Source organism: Dromaius novaehollandiae, chromosome 28 (assembly GCF_036370855.1).
Source record: "Dromaius novaehollandiae isolate bDroNov1 chromosome 28, bDroNov1.hap1, whole genome shotgun sequence".
In the NCBI taxonomy this organism is placed as follows: domain Eukaryota; kingdom Metazoa; phylum Chordata; class Aves; order Casuariiformes; family Dromaiidae; genus Dromaius; species Dromaius novaehollandiae.
Genome location: NC_088125.1, coordinates 2,843,734 through 2,860,050, shown reverse-complemented (window position 1 = coordinate 2,860,050; position 16,317 = coordinate 2,843,734). Strand labels below are relative to the sequence as shown.

The following is a 16,317-nucleotide window of genomic DNA, read 5'->3' as shown; positions in this document are numbered from 1 at the left end:
CGTCCTCCCCGACCCTGGAGAAGGTGCCCATGGAGAGGGAGGTGCCCACAGGGTCCCGGGGGTCCGTGGGGCACCCAAAGAGGGGGGTCCCGGGGGTCGGGGGTCCCAGTGGAGGTCGGTATGGGGCTCGGGGGGGGCTCGGGGGGGTCAGGGTGGGGGGCACCCCCCGGAGCGGCAGGGCATGTCCTCCCCAACCCTGGAGAAGGTGCCCATGGAGAGGGAGGTGCCCACAGGGTCCCGGGGGTCCGTGGGGCGCCCAAAGGGGGGGGTCCCGGGGGTCGGGGGTGGGGGTGGAGGTCGGTATGGGGCTCGGGGGGGGGTCGGGGGGGTCAGGGTGGGGGGCACCCACCGGAGCGGCAGGGCGCGTACTCCACGAACTTGGAGAAGTTGCCCACGGAGAGGAAGCAGGTGCCCACGGGGTCCCGGCCCGGCTCGTCCTTCACCGTGCGCCAGCTGTACAGCGGGGCGCAGGCCTGGGGGCCCCGCGTCACCGCCGCCCCCCCGCGTCCCCCCGCGTCCCCCCCGTGTCCCCACAGCCTCCCATGAACCCGTGTCCCCCCATATCGCGTCGTGTCCCTCCATATCTCCCCCGTGTCCCCCGTGTCTCCATGCACCCATGTCCCATGTCTCCCTGTGTCCCCCCATATCTCCGTGTCCCCATGTCCCCCCGTGTCCCCATGCACCCATGTCCCCTTGTGTCCCCCCATGTCCTCCATGTCCCCATGCACCCATGTCCCCATGCACCCATGTCCCATGTCTCCCCCTGTCCCCCCATATCTCCATGTCCCCATGTCCCCGTGTCCCCCCATGTCCCTCCATGTCCCCCATGTCCCCATGCACCCATGTCCCCCCATATCTTGTTGTGTCCCCCGTGTCTCCATGCACTTATGTCCCCCCCGTGTCCCCATGCACCCATGTCCCCCATATCCCATCATGTCCCCCCGTGTCCCCATGTCCCCCTGTACCCCATGTACCCCCACATTCCCTTGAGCCATGTCCCCCCATGTCCCCCTGTGTCCCCATGCCCCCATGTCCCTCCATATCCCCCCATGGCCCACCCTGTCCCCATGTCCCCTGTGTTCCCCCATGTCCCCACGCACCCATGTCCCCCCATGTCCCCCTGTGTCCCCATGCACCCATGTCCCCCCATATCACATCGTGTCCCCCGTGTCCCCATGTCCCCCTGTGTCCCTTCCGTGTCCCTCGTGTCCTTCTCGTGTCCCATGTCCCGATGTCCCCACATGTCCCATGTCCCCCATCACCCTGTCCCCTGTGTTCCCCCATGTCCCCATGCACCCATGTCCCCCATACCCCCTGTGTCCCCCCAGGTCCCTCTCATGTCCCCGTGTCCCCATGCACTCATGTCCCCCCATGTCCCCCCATGCCCCCCAGTCCCCCCGTGTCCCCCCCGTGTCCCCTCACCAGGATGGAGGTGCTGTGGGCGCGGTCCCCCTGTGTCCCCCCCGTCCCCCCGTGTCCCCGTGTCCCCTGTCCCCCCTGTGTCCCCTCACCAGGATGGAGGTGCCGTGGGCACGGTCCCCCCGTGTCCCCTGATGTCCCCCCATGTCCCCTCACCAGGATGGAGGTGCCATGGGCGTGGTCCCCCCATCCCCCCCGTGTCCCCTGTGTCCCCCCATGTCCCCGTGTCCCCTCACCAGTATGGAGGTGCCATGGGCGCGGTCCCCCCATGTCCCCCATGCCCCCCGGTCCCCCGTGTCCCCCCGTGTCCCCTGTCCCCCCGTGTCCCCTGTCCCCCCCCGTGTCCCCTCACCAGGATGGAGGTGCCATGGGCGCGGTCCCCCCCTGTCCCCCATGCCCCCCGGTCCCCCGTGTCCCCCCGTGTCCCCTGTCCCCCCCATGTCCCCTCACCAGGATGGAGGTGCCGTGGGTGCTGTCCCCCCGTCCCCCCTGTGTCCCCCATGTCCCCCCCGTGTCCCCTCACCAGTATGGAGGTGTCGTGGGCGCGGTCCCCCCATGTCCCCCATCCCCCCCGTGTCCCCCCGTGTCCCCCCCTGTGTCCCCTCACCAGGATGGAGGTGCCGTGGGCATGGTCCCCTGATGTGCCCCACGTCCCCCCTGTGTCCCCTGATGTCCCCCCATGTCCCCGTGTCCCCTCACCAGGATGGAGGTGCCATGGGCGTGGGCCCCCCCTGTCCCCCATGCCCCCCGGTCCCCCGTGTCCCCCCGTGTCCCCTGTCCCCCCCCGTGTCCCCTCACCAGGATGGAGGTGCCGTGGGTGCTGTCCCCCCGTCCCCCCTGTGTCCCCCATGTCCCCCATGTCCCCCCCGTGTCCCCTCACCAGGATGGAGGTGCCATGGGCGCTGTCCCCCCGTCCCCCCTGTGTCCCCCATGTCCCCCATGTCCCCCCCGTGTCCCCTCACCAGGATGGAGGTGCCATGGGTGTGGTCCCCCCATGTCCCCCATCCCCCCCGTGTCCCCTGATGTCCCCCCGTGTCCCCTCACCAGGATGGAGGTGCCATGTCCCCTGTACCCCCCGTGTCCCCTGATGTCCCCCCATGTCCCCGTGTCCCCGCACCAGGATGGAGGTGCCGTGTCCCCCGTCCCCCCCGTGTCCCCCGTGTCCCCCCCGTGTCCCCTCACCAGGATGGAGGTGCCGTCCCCCCCGTGTCCCCCCCGTGTCCCCTGATGTCCCCCCGTGTCCCCTCACCAGGATGGAGGTGCCGTCCCCCCCGTGTCCCCCCCGTGTCCCCCGATGTCCCCCCGTGTCCCCTCACCAGGATGGAGGTGCCGTGTCCCCCGTGTCCCCCCCGTGTCCCCCGATGTCCCCCCGTGTCCCCTCACCAGGATGGAGGTGCCGTGTCCCCCCCGTGTCCCCCGATGTCCCCCCGTGTCCCCTCACCAGGATGGAGGTGCCGTCCCCCCCGTGTCCCCCCCGTGTCCCCCGATGTCCCCCCGTGTCCCCTCACCAGGATGGAGGTGCCGTGGGCGTGGTCCCCCCGTGCCCCCCGTCCCCCCCGTGTCCCCTGATGTCCCCCGTGTCCCCTCACCAGGATGGAGGTGCCGTGTCCCCCGTCCCCCCCGTGTCCCCCGTGTCCCCCCCGTGTCCCCCGATGTCCCCCCGTGTCCCCTCACCAGGATGGAGGTGCCGTGTCCCCCGTGTCCCCCCCGTGTCCCCCGATGTCCCCCCGTGTCCCCTCACCAGGATGGAGGTGCCGTGTCCCCCCCGTGTCCCCCGATGTCCCCCCGTGTCCCCTCACCAGGATGGAGGTGCCGTGTCCCCCGTGTCCCCCCCGTGTCCCCCGATGTCCCCCTGTGTCCCCTCACCAGGATGGAGGTGCCGTGTCCCCCGTGTCCCCCCCGTGTCCCCCGATGTCCCCCCGTGTCCCCTCACCAGGATGGAGGTGCCGTGTCCCCCCCGTGTCCCCCGATGTCCCCCCGTGTCCCCTCACCAGGATGGAGGTGCCGTCCCCCCCGTGTCCCCCCCGTGTCCCCCGATGTCCCCCCGTGTCCCCTCACCAGGATGGAGGTGCCGTGGGCGTGGTCCCCCCGTGCCCCCCGTCCCCCCCGTGTCCCCTGATGTCCCCCGTGTCCCCTCACCAGGATGGAGGTGCCGTGTCCCCCGTCCCCCCCGTGTCCCCCGTGTCCCCCCCGTGTCCCCCGATGTCCCCCCGTGTCCCCTCACCAGGATGGAGGTGCCGTGGGCGCGCACGGTGGCCCCGAACCACTGCAGCGACTTGAACTCGACGGCGTCGCTGCCGTTGCCCCCGAAGTCGTGGCTGCGGGGGCCTGGGGGACCCCGTCACCCCCCGCGGGCGCCCACGGCGGGGGGGCACCCGCGGGGGGCGGGGGGGGGGTCTGGGTGCTGGGGGCATCCATGGGTGGCAGGGGAGGGTCTGGAGGGGGTCTGGGTGCTGGGGGCAGCTGCAGGGGGTGGGGGGGTCTGGGGGTGTCGGGGCACCCATGGGGGATGGGGGGGGTCTGGGGGCACCATGGGGGTGGCCGGGGGCACCCTTGGGGGGTGGGGGTGGGGTCTGGGGGCACCCATGGGGATGGGGGGTCTGGGGGCACCCATGGGGATGGGGGGTCTGGAGCTTGTGGGCACCCATGGGGGGTGGGGGGGGCGGCTGGGGGGTGTCAGGGAGCCAGGGGCACCCATGGGGAGCAGGGCGGGTCGGGGGGTGTGGGGGGCACCCGTGGAGGGGGGGCTGGGGGGCTCCGGGGGTGTTGGGGGCACCCATGGGGGTGGGGTGGCTCCGGGGGGCTGGGGGGGGGGCCCGAGGGTGCCCAGCCCCACGGCGGTGCCAGGCGCCCATGGGGGGGGGGGTGCCCCCAGCTCGGTCCCCGTCGGGGTCCCCTGGGGATGGGGGCGCGCGGGACCCCCCAGCCCCCATCCCCATGGTCCCCTTCCCTGTCCCCATGGTCCCCTTCCCTGTCCCCTCGGTCCCCACGGGTCCCCAGGGTCCCCGCACCCAACCGTGCCCCATCCCTGTCCCCATGGGTCCCCACACCCAGCCACGGCCGCGTGTCCCCCTGCCCATGGCTCCCTGTCCCCATGATGGTCCCCGTGCCCACGGTCCCCGTGCCCTGTCCCCAAGTCCTGTCCTTATCCCCATGGCTCCCTGTCCCTGTGCCTGTCCCTGTCCCCACAGCTCCCTGTCCCCACACCCACGGCTCCCTGTGCCCTGTCCCCAAGCCCATCCCAATGCCCCTGGCTCCCTGTCCCCATACTTGTCCCTGTCCCCATACTTGTCCCTGTCCCCATCCCCACGGCTCCCTGTCCCCACGCCTGTCCCCATGCCCATGGCTCCCTGTCCCCACGCCTGTCCCCAAGCCCACAGCTCCCCGTGCCCATGGCGGTGCCCATCCCTGTGGCTCCCTGTCCCCATGTTGGTCCCCGTCCCCCTGCCCACGGTGGTCCCTGTGCCCAGGGCTCCCTGTCCCCATGCCAATCCCTGTCCCCATGCCCAGGGCCATGTCCCGTGCCCAGGGCTCCCTGTCCCCATGCCAGTCCCCATCCCCACGGCTCCCTGTCCCCATGCCAGTCCCCATCCCCGTGGCTCCCTGTCCCCATCCCCACGGCTCCCTGTCCCCATGCCGCTCCCCATCCCCGTGGCTCCCTGTCCCCATCCCCACGGCTCCCTGTCCCCATGCCGCTCCCCATCCCCGTGGCTCCCTGTCCCCGTCCCCACGGCTCCCTGTCCCCATGCCGCTCCCCATCCCCGTGGCTCCCTGTCCCCGTCCCCACGGCTCCCTGTCCCCATGCCGCTCCCCATCCCCGTGGCTCCCGGTGCCCACGCCGGTGCAGGCGGGGCTGGGGGTCAGGGTGGGGGTCAGGGCGGGGGTCGGGGTGGGGGTCGGGGCTGGGGGTCGGGGCTGGGGGTCAGGGTGGGGGTCAGGGTGGGGGTCGGGGCTGGGGGTCAGGGTGGGGGTCAGGGCGGGGGTCGGGGTGGGGGTTGGGGCAGGGGTCGGGGCTGGGGTCGGGGCGGGGGTCGGGGTGGGGGTCAGGGTGGGGGTCGGGGTGGGGGTCGGGGCTGGGGGTCGGGGCGAGGGTCGGGGCGGGGGTCGGGGCGGGGGTCGGGGCTGGGGGTCAGGGCGGGGGTCGGGGCGGGGGTCGGGGCTGGGGGTCGGGGTGGGGGTCGGGGCGGGGGGTCGGGGCTGGGGGTCGGGGCGGGGGCCGGGCCGGGGTCGGGCTGGGGGTCGGGCTGGGGGTCGGGGGGGGGTCGGGGGGGGGGTCGGGGCTGGGGGTCGGGGTGGGGGTCGGGGCGGGGGGTCGGGGCTGGGGGTCGGGGCGGGGGCCGGGCCGGGGTCGGGGCGGGGGTCAGGGTGGGGGTCGGGGTGGGGGTCGGGGCGGGGGTCGGGGCGCCTCACCGAGGTGGTCGAACTCGATGGGGGTGCAGGCGCCGGCGGCCGGGTGCCAGGGGCAGTAGTAGACGGCGCCGCCCTGGGTGACGTTGGGCTGGCTCGTGTTGGCCTTGGGGGCCCCCACCAGGATGCTGAAGCTGCGGGGGGGGGGGGGGGGGGGACACGAGGGGACACGTCAGCGGGGCACCCCGGCGCCTGACCCCCCCCCCCCCCCCCCCCGGCCCGGCCCAACGTGGGCGCCCGGACGCCTGGGCCCCGCCGTCACCTCTGAGTCAGCCCGTCCGGCCGCCGCTCGCTTCCCCCTTCCCGCTGCCCGGGGCGGGGGGGGGCACCCAGGGTGGGGGGGAGGGCACCCAGGGCGGGGGGGGGCACCCAGGGCAGCACCCAAGTGTGCGGGGGTGGGGTGGGGGCAGCCGGGTCCTGCTGGGGGCACTCGAGTCTGTGCCCGGACGCCTGGGCCCCTCCCTAGCTCTGGTTCAGGCTGGGGGGGGGGGAGCAGGCAGGGCAGTGCCCGGACGCCTGGGCCCTTCCCGGGGTCTGGGTCAGGCGGGGGGTGGGGCAGGGCAGTGCCCGGACGCCTGGGCCCCTCGCGGGGTCCGGGTCGGGGACAGGGGGGGCAGGGCAGTGCCCGGACACCTGGGCCCCTCGCGGGGTCCGGGTCGGGGAGAGGGGGGGCAGGGCAGTGCCCGGACGCCTGGGCCCCTCGCGGGGTCCGGGTCGGGGAGAGGGGAGGCAGGGCAGCGCCCGGACGCCTGGGCCCCTCGTGGGGTCCGGGTCGGGGAGAGGGGAGGCAGGGCAGTGCCCGGACGCCTGGGCCCCTCGTGGGGTCCGGGACGGGGAGAGGGGGGGCAGGGCAGTGCCCGGACGCCTGGGCCCCTCGCGGGGTCCGGGTCGGGGAGAGGGGGGGCAGGGCAGTGCCCGGACGCCTGGGCCCCTCCTGAGGTCCGGGTCTGGCTCGGGGGCAGGGCAGTATCCGGACGCCTGGGCCCCGGCGGGGTCTGGATCAGTGGAGGGGGGGGCAGGGCAGTGCCCGGACGCCTGGGCCCCTCCTGGGGTCCGGGTCGGGGTGGGGGGCAGGGCAGTGCCGGACGCCTGGGCCCCTCGTGGGGTCCAGGTCTGGGTCGGGGGCAGGGCAGTGCCCGGACGCCTGGGCCCCTCGTGGGGTCCGGGTCGGGGAGAGGGGAGGCAGGGCAGTGCCCGGACGCCTGGGCCCCTCCTGAGGTCCGGGTCCGGCTCGGGGGCAGGGCAGTATCCGGACGCCTGGGCCCCGGCGGGGTCTGGATCAGTGGAGGGGGGGGGCAGGGCAGCGCCCGGACGCCTGGGCCCCTCCTGGGGTCCGGGTCGGGGTGGGGGGCAGGGCAGTGCCGGACGCCTGGGCCCCCGGCGGGGTCCGGGTCGGGGAAGGGGGGGGCAGGGCAGCGCCCGGACGCCTGGGCCCCGGCGGGGGCAGTGGCCGGGAAGCGGGGCCGGGATGCCCGGACACATCGCGCCGCCTCGCAGGAAGTTGCCGGGCTCGGGGGGGGCCCGGGCGGCCCCAGCCCCGGCGCCGGTCCCGGAAACGCGGCCGGGGGCGGGGCGGGGGGCAGCAGCGGGGCCGCGGGACCCTCCGGTGCCGGTGCCGGTGCCGGTCGCGGGGAGCCCCGGGGGCAGCGGCGCGTCCGCCCCGCCGGGAGCCGCACGGTCCGGTCCGGTCGCGGTTCCCGGTCGGGGTCCCCGGTGCCCGGTCCCGTTAGCTGCCGCCGTGCGGCCCCGTCCCGGTCCCCGGTGTCCGGTGGCGATCCCGGGTCGCGATCCCGGTGGCGGTCGGGGTCCCGGTCGGGGTCCCCGCCGCCCGTCCCGTCCCGCCCCGTCCCATCCCGTGGCCGGTTGCGGCCGCCCCCGCTCCCCATCCCGGATCCCGGATCCCGGTGCCGGTGGCGGCGCTGACCTGCGCGGCCGCGGGAGGTAGAAGTCCACGGCGAAGCCGAAGAGGGAGCCCGGGGCCCCGCGGAAGGCTGCGGGCCGCGACGCCGCCAGGTTGAAGGCAGCGGCGGGCGGCGGCAGCGGCAGCAGCGGCAGCAGCAGCAGCGGCAGCAGCGGCAGCAGCGGCGGCGGCGGCGGGGCCATGGCCGGGCCGGGCCGGGCGGGTCGGGGGGGTCGGGGGGGTCGCTGGGGTCGGGCCGCGCTCGCCGCTGCCGCCCGCTGCCGAGGCCCCTCGGCGAGTGCCCGGGGGGGCCCCCCCCGCCCCGCCCCGCCCCGCCGTGACTCACCGCCGGGGAGGAGCCGCCGCCGCCCGCGGGACCCAAAGCGGCGGCGGCCGGACGCGGTGGGACACGGCGGGACACGAAGGGACACGGTGGCACCCACCGGGCACCGGCACCCGCTGCCAGCCCAGTTCGGGCACCGGCACCCGCCCAGGGTGGCAGGAACGGGCCGGGCAGGACACGGGACGCTGACATGGGACACTGACACGGGACATGGGACATGGGACACGGGACACGGGACACGGGACATGGGACATGGACATGGGACACGGGACACTGACACGGGACACTGACACGGGACATGGGACATGGGACATGGGACACGGGACACGGGACACGGGACATGGGACATGGACATGGGACACGGGACACTGACACGGGACACTGACACGGGACATGGGACATGGGACATGGGACACGGGACACAGGACATGGACACGGGACACTGACACGGGACACGGGACGCTGACACGGGACATGGGACATGGACACGGGACACTGACACAGGAGACAGGACATGCGACACAGAACATCAGACATGGGACACGGACATGGGACACGGGACATGGACATGGGACACGGGACACAGGACATGGGAGATGGGACATGGACATGGGACATGGGACACAGGACACAGGACATGGACATGGGACATGGGACACAGAACATCAGACACGGGACATGGGACATGGGACATGGGACATGGGACACAGGACACGGCACATGGACATGGGACACTGACACGGGACATGGGACATGGGACATGGGACACAGGACACAGAACATCAGACATGGGACATGGACATGGGACACTGACACGGGACATGGGACATGGGACATGAGAGATGGGAGGTGGGACATGGGACACAGGAGATGGGATATGGGATTCGGGACATGTGAGATGGGACACAGGACGCGGCAGATGGGACACAGAACACGGGACACAGGACATGGGACACAGGACATGGGACACAGGACTTGGGACACGGGACACGGGAGACAGGACATGGGAGATGGGACATGGGACACAGACCATCAGACGTGGGACATGGACACAGGACATGGTACATGGGACATAGGTCATGGGAGATGGGACAAGGTGAGGCCCAACAGCAGGACATGGGACACTGGAAGGGACAGGGCACAGCAGGGCCCTGCACCAGGACATGGGACACAGGACATGGGACACTGGACATGGGACATTGGACATGAGAGATGGGACATGGGACATGGGACATGGGACATGGTGAGGCCCAACAGCAGCACATGGGATGCTGGAAGGGACAGGGCACAGCAGGGCCCCGCACCAGGACAGGGGACACGGGACACAGGACACGAGAGATGGGACACAGGACATGGGACATGGGACACCAGGAACAGTGGGGCCTGACACCGGGAACTGGGACACGGCAGGGATGGGACAGCGGGGACACAGGACATCATGGACATGGGACTCCAGGGACACAGGACCTGGGGGACATGGGACACTGGGGACATGGGACACCAAGGGACAGGGGACACTGGGGACACAGGACCTGGGGGACATGGGACACTGGGGACATGGGACACCAAGGGACACGGGACACCAAGGAACACAGGACTTTGGGGCACCTGGGACACGAGGGGACACAACACACCGGGGGGGGGGACACGGAGCGACCGGGGGGGACACGGGGACACGGGGACATCAGGCAACGGGGAGGGAAACTGAGGCAGGGCCGGCTCTGCTGCGGTGCCCCTCGCACGGGGGGGGGGGGGTGCGTGTGCAAGGGGTGGGGGTGCGTGTGCAAGGGGCCTGCTGGCCGCTGCCCTCCACGCGAGCGTGCAAGTGCCGCGTGAGTGTGCAAGCCTTGCACGACTGGCGGGGGCTCACGGCCTCGCCCGCGTGCAAACGGGGCACGATCGCCCTCGCCCACCCCCCGAGCGTGCAAATAGTGTCTCCCTCCATCCGGGTGTGCAAACGGCGCGCGTTCGTGGTGTGTCCCTGCCTGGGCGTGCAAACGGGACGCTTCGGCCCTCTTCCTCCACCTGAGCGTGCAAATAGTGCGTGCTCGCCACCTCTCTCCATCCGGGTGTGCAAATGGTGCACGTTTGCAGTGTGGGGGGGTGCAAATAGTGCTTGCTCCATCTGGGCGTGCAAACGGTGCACATTCGTGGTGTGTCTCCGCATGGGTGTGCAAACGGGGCACGTTTGCCCTCTCTCACCCCCTGAGTGTGCAAATAGTGTGTGCTCGCTGCCATCTGGGTGTGCAAACGGTGCACACTCGGGGTGTATCTCCGCATGGGTGTGCAAATGGTGCATGTGCGTGGCGTATCCCTGCGTGGGTGTGCAAATGGGGCACGCACGCAGCGTATCCCTACCCGGGCGTGCAAACGGGGCACGCTCGCGGTGCATCCACACATGGGTGTGCAAACGGGACTCCTCGGCCCTCTCCTGAGCGTGTCCCCCCCCACCGCTGCCCTTCGGGCGTGCAAAGGGCGCGGGGGGGGGGGGCGAGCGTGCGCGGGGGGGCCCCGTGCGAGGGGCCGGGCGGGAGGCGGGGGGAGCACGCGCGCGTGCGGGGGGCCGGGGCCTCGCACGCCGGCCGCGGGGCCGGCCGCATTCCTGCGCCGCTGATGCAATGGCGCCCGGCGCAGCTGGGCTGGGGGCTGCGGGGGGCCCAGGCGTCCGGGCCGCCTCCCCCCACCCTGCACCTGGGCCCCGGACGCCTGGGCCCACGGCGCCGCGCGGGCCGGGAGCCTGGGGGGGGGGGGCTTTGGGACAGGGGAGGGGGCAGGCGGGAAGCCGAGTGTGCCCACGCGTGTCGGTTTGCACACACACGTCGGTTTGCACACGCGTCGTTTTGCACCCGCGTCGTTTTGCACCCGCGTTGGTTTGCACACGTGTGGGTTTGCACACGCGTGTCGTTTTGCACCCACGTGTCGTTTTGCACCCACGTGTCGTTTTGCACACGCGTCAGTTTGCACACGCGTCGTTTTGCACCCGTGTTGTTTTGCACAAGCGTTGCTCTGCACAAGTGTGCGTTTGCACACGCGTGTCGTTTTGCACCCACGTGTCATTTTGCACACGCGTCGGTTTGCACACGCACGCCCTTCTGCACCCGCGTGTCGTTTTGCACATGCTTCATTTTGCACACAGGTCATTTTGCACACGCGTCGGTTTGCACACGCATGCCGTTTTGCACCCACGTGTCCTTTTGCACATGCATTGTTTTGCACCCGCGTGTTGTTTTGCACACGCGTCAGTTTGCACACGCATGCTGTTTTGCACCAGCATGTCGTTTTGCACACGCGTAGGTCTGCAGACGCGTGTTGTTTTGCACACGCATCGGTTTGCACACGCATCAGTTTGCACACGCGTGTCGGTTTGCCCCCGGCTGTTGCACATGGCGGGTGTGCGGGTGCTCTGGGGGGGTCCCGGCGCCCCGGCACGCGCGTGTGCGAGGGGTGTGCGTGCCAGCTGTCCCCCCCCCCCGGCGCCGTGTCCTCGGGGCCGGGGGAAGTGACGGCCGGGCGGGAACAATGCGCTGGCGCCGGGGCCCTTCCTGCCCCTCGCACGGCCTCGCACGCCCGCCCCCCCCGGCACGCCCGCCCCCCCCGTGCACACTCACTCCCAGGCCCCGCCCACCCGTGCACGGGTGATCCCAGGCTCCGCCCCCATTTGCACACTCACCCCCAGGCCCTGCCCCATTTGCACACTCGCTTCCAGGCCCCACACCCATTTGCACACTTGCTCCCAGGCTCTGCCCCCCTTGGGTGCCCCACGGTGCCAGCCCCGAGGTCCCCAGCCCCATAAGTGCCATCCCCGAGCACCCCATAAGCATCAGCACCCCCAGCCCCATAAGTGCCAGCCCTGAGCACCCCACAAGTACCAGCCCTGAGCACCCCAGCCCCATAAGTGCCAGCCCTGAGCACCCCACAAGTACCAGCCCTGAGCACCCCCAGCCCCAAGGTTCCCCCACCCTATGGGTGCCACCTCAGAGCCCCACAAGTGCCAGCCCTGAGCACCTCCACCCCATAGAGGTCAGTCCCAGAGCACCCCACAAGTGCCACCCCCCGAGCACCCCCAGCCCCATAAGTGCCAGCCCTGAGCACCCCATGGGTGCCAGCCCCGAGCGCCTCCAGCCCTATGGTGACAGTCCTGGGGCACCCCCAGCCCCAAGGTCCCCCACCCCATAAGTACCAGCCCCCAGCCCCATAAGTGCCATCCCCAAGCACCCCATAGGTGCCAGCCCTGAGCACCCCATGGGTGCCACCCCCGAGCACCCCCAGCCCCATAAGTACCATCCCTGAGCACCCCACGGGTGCCACCCCCGAGCACCCCCAGCCCCATAAGTACCCGCCCTGAGCACCCCCAGCCCCAAGGTCCCCCACCCTATGGGTGCCACCTCGGAGCCCCATAAGTGCCAGCCCCCAGCACCCCATGGGTGCCACCCCCAAGCACCCCCAGCCCCATGGTGACAGTCCTGGGGCACCCCCAGCCCCAAGGTCCCCCACCCTATGGGTGCCACCTCGGAGCCCCACAAGTGCCAGCCCCCAGCACCCCATGGGTGCCACCCCCGAGCACCCCCAGCCCCATGGGTGCCACCCCCGAGCACCCCATAAGTGCCCCCCCAACCGCCCCCCCCCAGTGCCACCGTGGCCCCCCCAGGCCCAGGGCCCCCCCCAGCATCGTGGACCTCCCGTGAGGCCCCGCGGGGCCGGGGGGGGTGGCGGGTGCTGCCGGGGGGGTGGCGGGGGCCGGGGGGGGGGCGGCGGGGGCCTGACTCACCGCCGCCGCCGGCCCCTATATAGCCCTGGGCGCCGGCCATGGCCCTATATAGCGTGGGGCCCACGCGTGGCCGGGCCGGGCTGGCGGGGCGCCCGGGGGGGACGTCACCCCCTCGTCACCCCCTCGTCACCCCCCCCCCCGGCGCGCCGGCTGCTTCCCAAAAAGGCGCTGGCGGGAGCCGGGAGCCGGGAGCGGGGCCAGGGCTGCAGGGCCACGCGCGGGGACGGGGACGGGGACGGGGACACGGCAGGGATGGGGACACGGGCACACGTGGGGACACGGGCACGGCCACGCAGGGGGACACGGGCAGGGATGGGGACACGGGCACGGAGACGGGCAGGGACATGGGCAGGGACAGGGATGGGGACATGGGCATGGCCACGCATGGGGACATGGGCAGGGATGGGGACATGGGCAGGGACAGGGACGGGGACATGGGCACGGCCACGCATGGGGACATGGGCAGGGACAGGGACATGGGCATGGCCACGCATGGGGACCTGGGCAGGGACGGGGACATGGCACTGACACGGGCAGGGACACAATCACAGGAAGGGACATGGGCACAGCCGCATGTGGGGACACGGGCAGGGAGATGCGCAGAGATGGGGACATGGGCAGGGATGGGGAAACGGGCAGGGACACGGGCAGGGACACAGGCACTGACATGGGCATGGACATGGGCAGGGACAAGGACACGGCCACCTGTGGGGACACGGGCAGGGACGGGGACATGGACACAGGCAGGGACATGGGCACAGAGACAGACACGGGCAGGGACACAGGCATGGCCATGCGCGGGGACACAGGCAGGGAGGGGGACATGGACACGGCCACATGTGGGGACACGGGCAGGGAGATGCGCAGGGATGGGGACACGGGCAGGGACGGGGACACGGGCAGGGACATGGGCAGGGACACGGGCAGGGATGGGGACATGGACACGGGCAGGGACACAGGCAGGGACATGGGCAGGGATGGGGACACAGGCAGGGACACGGGCACGGCTGCACATGGGGACATGGGCAGGGATGGGGACATGGACACGGGCAGGGACACGGGCAGGGACATGGGCAGGGACACGGGCAGGGATGGGGACACAGGCAGGGACACGGGCATGGCTGCACATGGGGACATGGGCAGGGATGGGGACATGGACACGGGCAGGGACACGGCCATGGCCACATGTGGGGACACGGGCAGGGAGATGCTCAGGGATGGGGACAGAGGCAGGGATGGGGACATGGGCACAGGCAGGGACACGGGCACGGCTGCACATGGGGACATGGGCAGGGATGGGGACATGGACACGGGCAGGGACACGGGCAGGGACATGGGCAGGGACACGGGCAGGGATGGGGACACAGGCAGGGACACGGGCACGGCTGCACATGGGGACATGGGCAGGGATGGGGACACAGACACGGGCAGGGACACGGCCACGGCCGCATGTGGGGACACGGGCAGGGAGATGCTCAGGGACGGGGACACGGGCAGGGATGGGGACACGGGCACAGGCAGGGACACGGGCACGGCCACACGCGGGGACATGGGCAGGGATGGGGACATGGACATGGGCAGGGACACGGGCACAGGCAGGGACCCGGGCAGGGACCCAGACCCGGGCAGGGACCTGGAGGTGGCCGGGCCCGGCACCATCTGGCCGCCCCGGCCCGTTCACTCGGGAGCGGAGTGACGGCAACGGCGCGCGGCGGGTGGGGGAGGGGGCACCGCGCGGGGCGGGGGAGGGAACCCGCGCCGCCGCCGCCGCCAGGCCCCGCCCCCCGTCGAGGCCCCGCCCCTCCGCGCTCCCCATTGGCGCGGGGCGGGGGCGGCTGGGCGCGGCGCATGCCGGGAGCGCCGCCAAGGGCGCGGGGCATGCCGGGGCCGCGGGGCATGCCGGGAGCGGGGCGGTGCCCCCCCCAACCCCCCCCCCCCCCCCACAGCGGCCGGGGCCGCTCGGCGCCGCCCTGAGCTGCCGCGGGGACCCCCTGCCCCATAGGGACCCCCCTGTCCCTGCCCCATGGGGACCCCCCTGTCCCCCTGTCCCTGCCCCATAGGGACCCCCCTGTCCCTGCCCCATGGGGACCCCCCTATCCCCCTGTCCTGCCCCATAGGGACCCCCCTGTCCCTGCCCCATGGGGACCCCCCTGTGTCCCCCCATCCCTGCCCCATAGGGTCCCCTGTCCCTGCCCCATGGGGACCCCCCCGTCCCCCCATCCCTGCCCCATGGGGACCCCCCTGTCCCTGCCCCATGGGGACCCCCCCTGTGTCCCCCCATCCGTGCCCCATGGGGCCCCCTTGTCCCTGCCCCATAGGGACCCCCCTGTCCCCTCGTCCCTGCCCCATAGGGACCCTCTTGTTCCCCCCTCCCTGCCCCATGGGGACCCCCCTGTCCCCCTGTCCCTGCCCCATAAGGACCCTGCTGTCCCCTCCCCATGGGGACCCCCATCCTTGCCCCATAGGGACCTCCCTGTCCCCAGCCCATGGGACCCCCATCCCCCTCCCCTGGGGTCCCCCTCTCTCCCTGTCCCTGCCCCATAGGGTCCCCCCATCCCCCCGGACCCCCCTGTCCCCACCCCATGGGGACCCCTGTCCCTGCCCCATAGGGACCCCCCTGTCCCCACCCCATGGTGCCCCCCGTCCCCCTGTCCCTGCCCCATAGGGTCCCCTGTCCCTGTCCCCCTGTCCCCGTCCCATGGTGCCCCCCGTCCTCTGGGTCTCCCCGGCCCCCTGTCCCTGCCCCATAGGGACCCCCCGGCCCCGGGGTCCCCCCATCCCTGCCCCATATTGTCCTGCTGTCCCTGTCCCCCGGGGTCCCCCTGTCCCTGCCCTATAGGGACCCCCCGCCCCCCCCGGTGATACCGCTCCAGACCCCCGGCTCATTTCCAACGTGTATTTAACCCCCCCCAGCGAAGCCATTGTCACCCCCGGTGCCACCGCCGTCCCCTGGGTGCCACCATCCTCCTGGGTGCCACCATCGTCCCCCGGTGCCACCATCGTCCCCCGGGTGCCACCGCGGCCGGGGGGGCACCCGGGGGCCCTATCCCGTCCCGCTGCCACCCGGCGGGGAGCTGCGGACGAGAGGGGCCGGCGGCGTCGGGGTGGGGGGCACCGGGACCCCCCCCTTGGGTGCCCCCCACCCTTGGGTGCCCCCCGGATGTCCCTGTGTCCCCCCGTCCCTTACCCGGACCCGGCCGGCAGCTGCTCGGGGCCACAGTCGAGCACGAAGGGCGAGGTGGCCTCGGTGGCATCTGCATGGGGACGGGGACACCGTGGGGACGTGCCAGCACCCCGGCAGCGGCGGGGGGGGGACACACCGCGGGGACACTCACCCGTCTCCCAGTCCTCGTGGCAGGGGGGGCCCTGCCAGGCGGCCTCGGCCGGGGGGGCTGCGGGGCGAGGGGACGTCAGGCCACGGGGACACACGTGGTGGCGGCGGTGGCCCCGGGGGGGGGGGGACACGCGGTGGCCGGGGTG

General features: G+C 72.7%; 1 protein-coding gene across 2 annotated transcripts in view; it reads right to left on the bottom strand.

The window, feature by feature from the left end:
* The window catches only part of ITGA5 (integrin subunit alpha 5), a 34,277-nt gene extending 26,206 nt beyond the window's left edge, over positions 1-8,071 (bottom strand). For both annotated transcript variants that reach the window (XM_064498671.1, XM_064498672.1), the window contains exons 1-4: positions 7,751-8,071; positions 5,830-5,960; positions 3,644-3,747; positions 350-473 (exon numbers count right to left, since the gene is read on the bottom strand). In XM_064498671.1, coding sequence (XP_064354741.1) covers positions 350-473; positions 3,644-3,747; positions 5,830-5,960; positions 7,751-7,929 — 538 coding nt within the window. In that variant the 5' untranslated portion in view covers positions 7,930-8,071. The remainder of the gene's footprint in view (positions 1-349; positions 474-3,643; positions 3,748-5,829; positions 5,961-7,750) is intronic.
* Between the last annotated feature and the right edge of the window lie 8,246 nt (positions 8,072-16,317).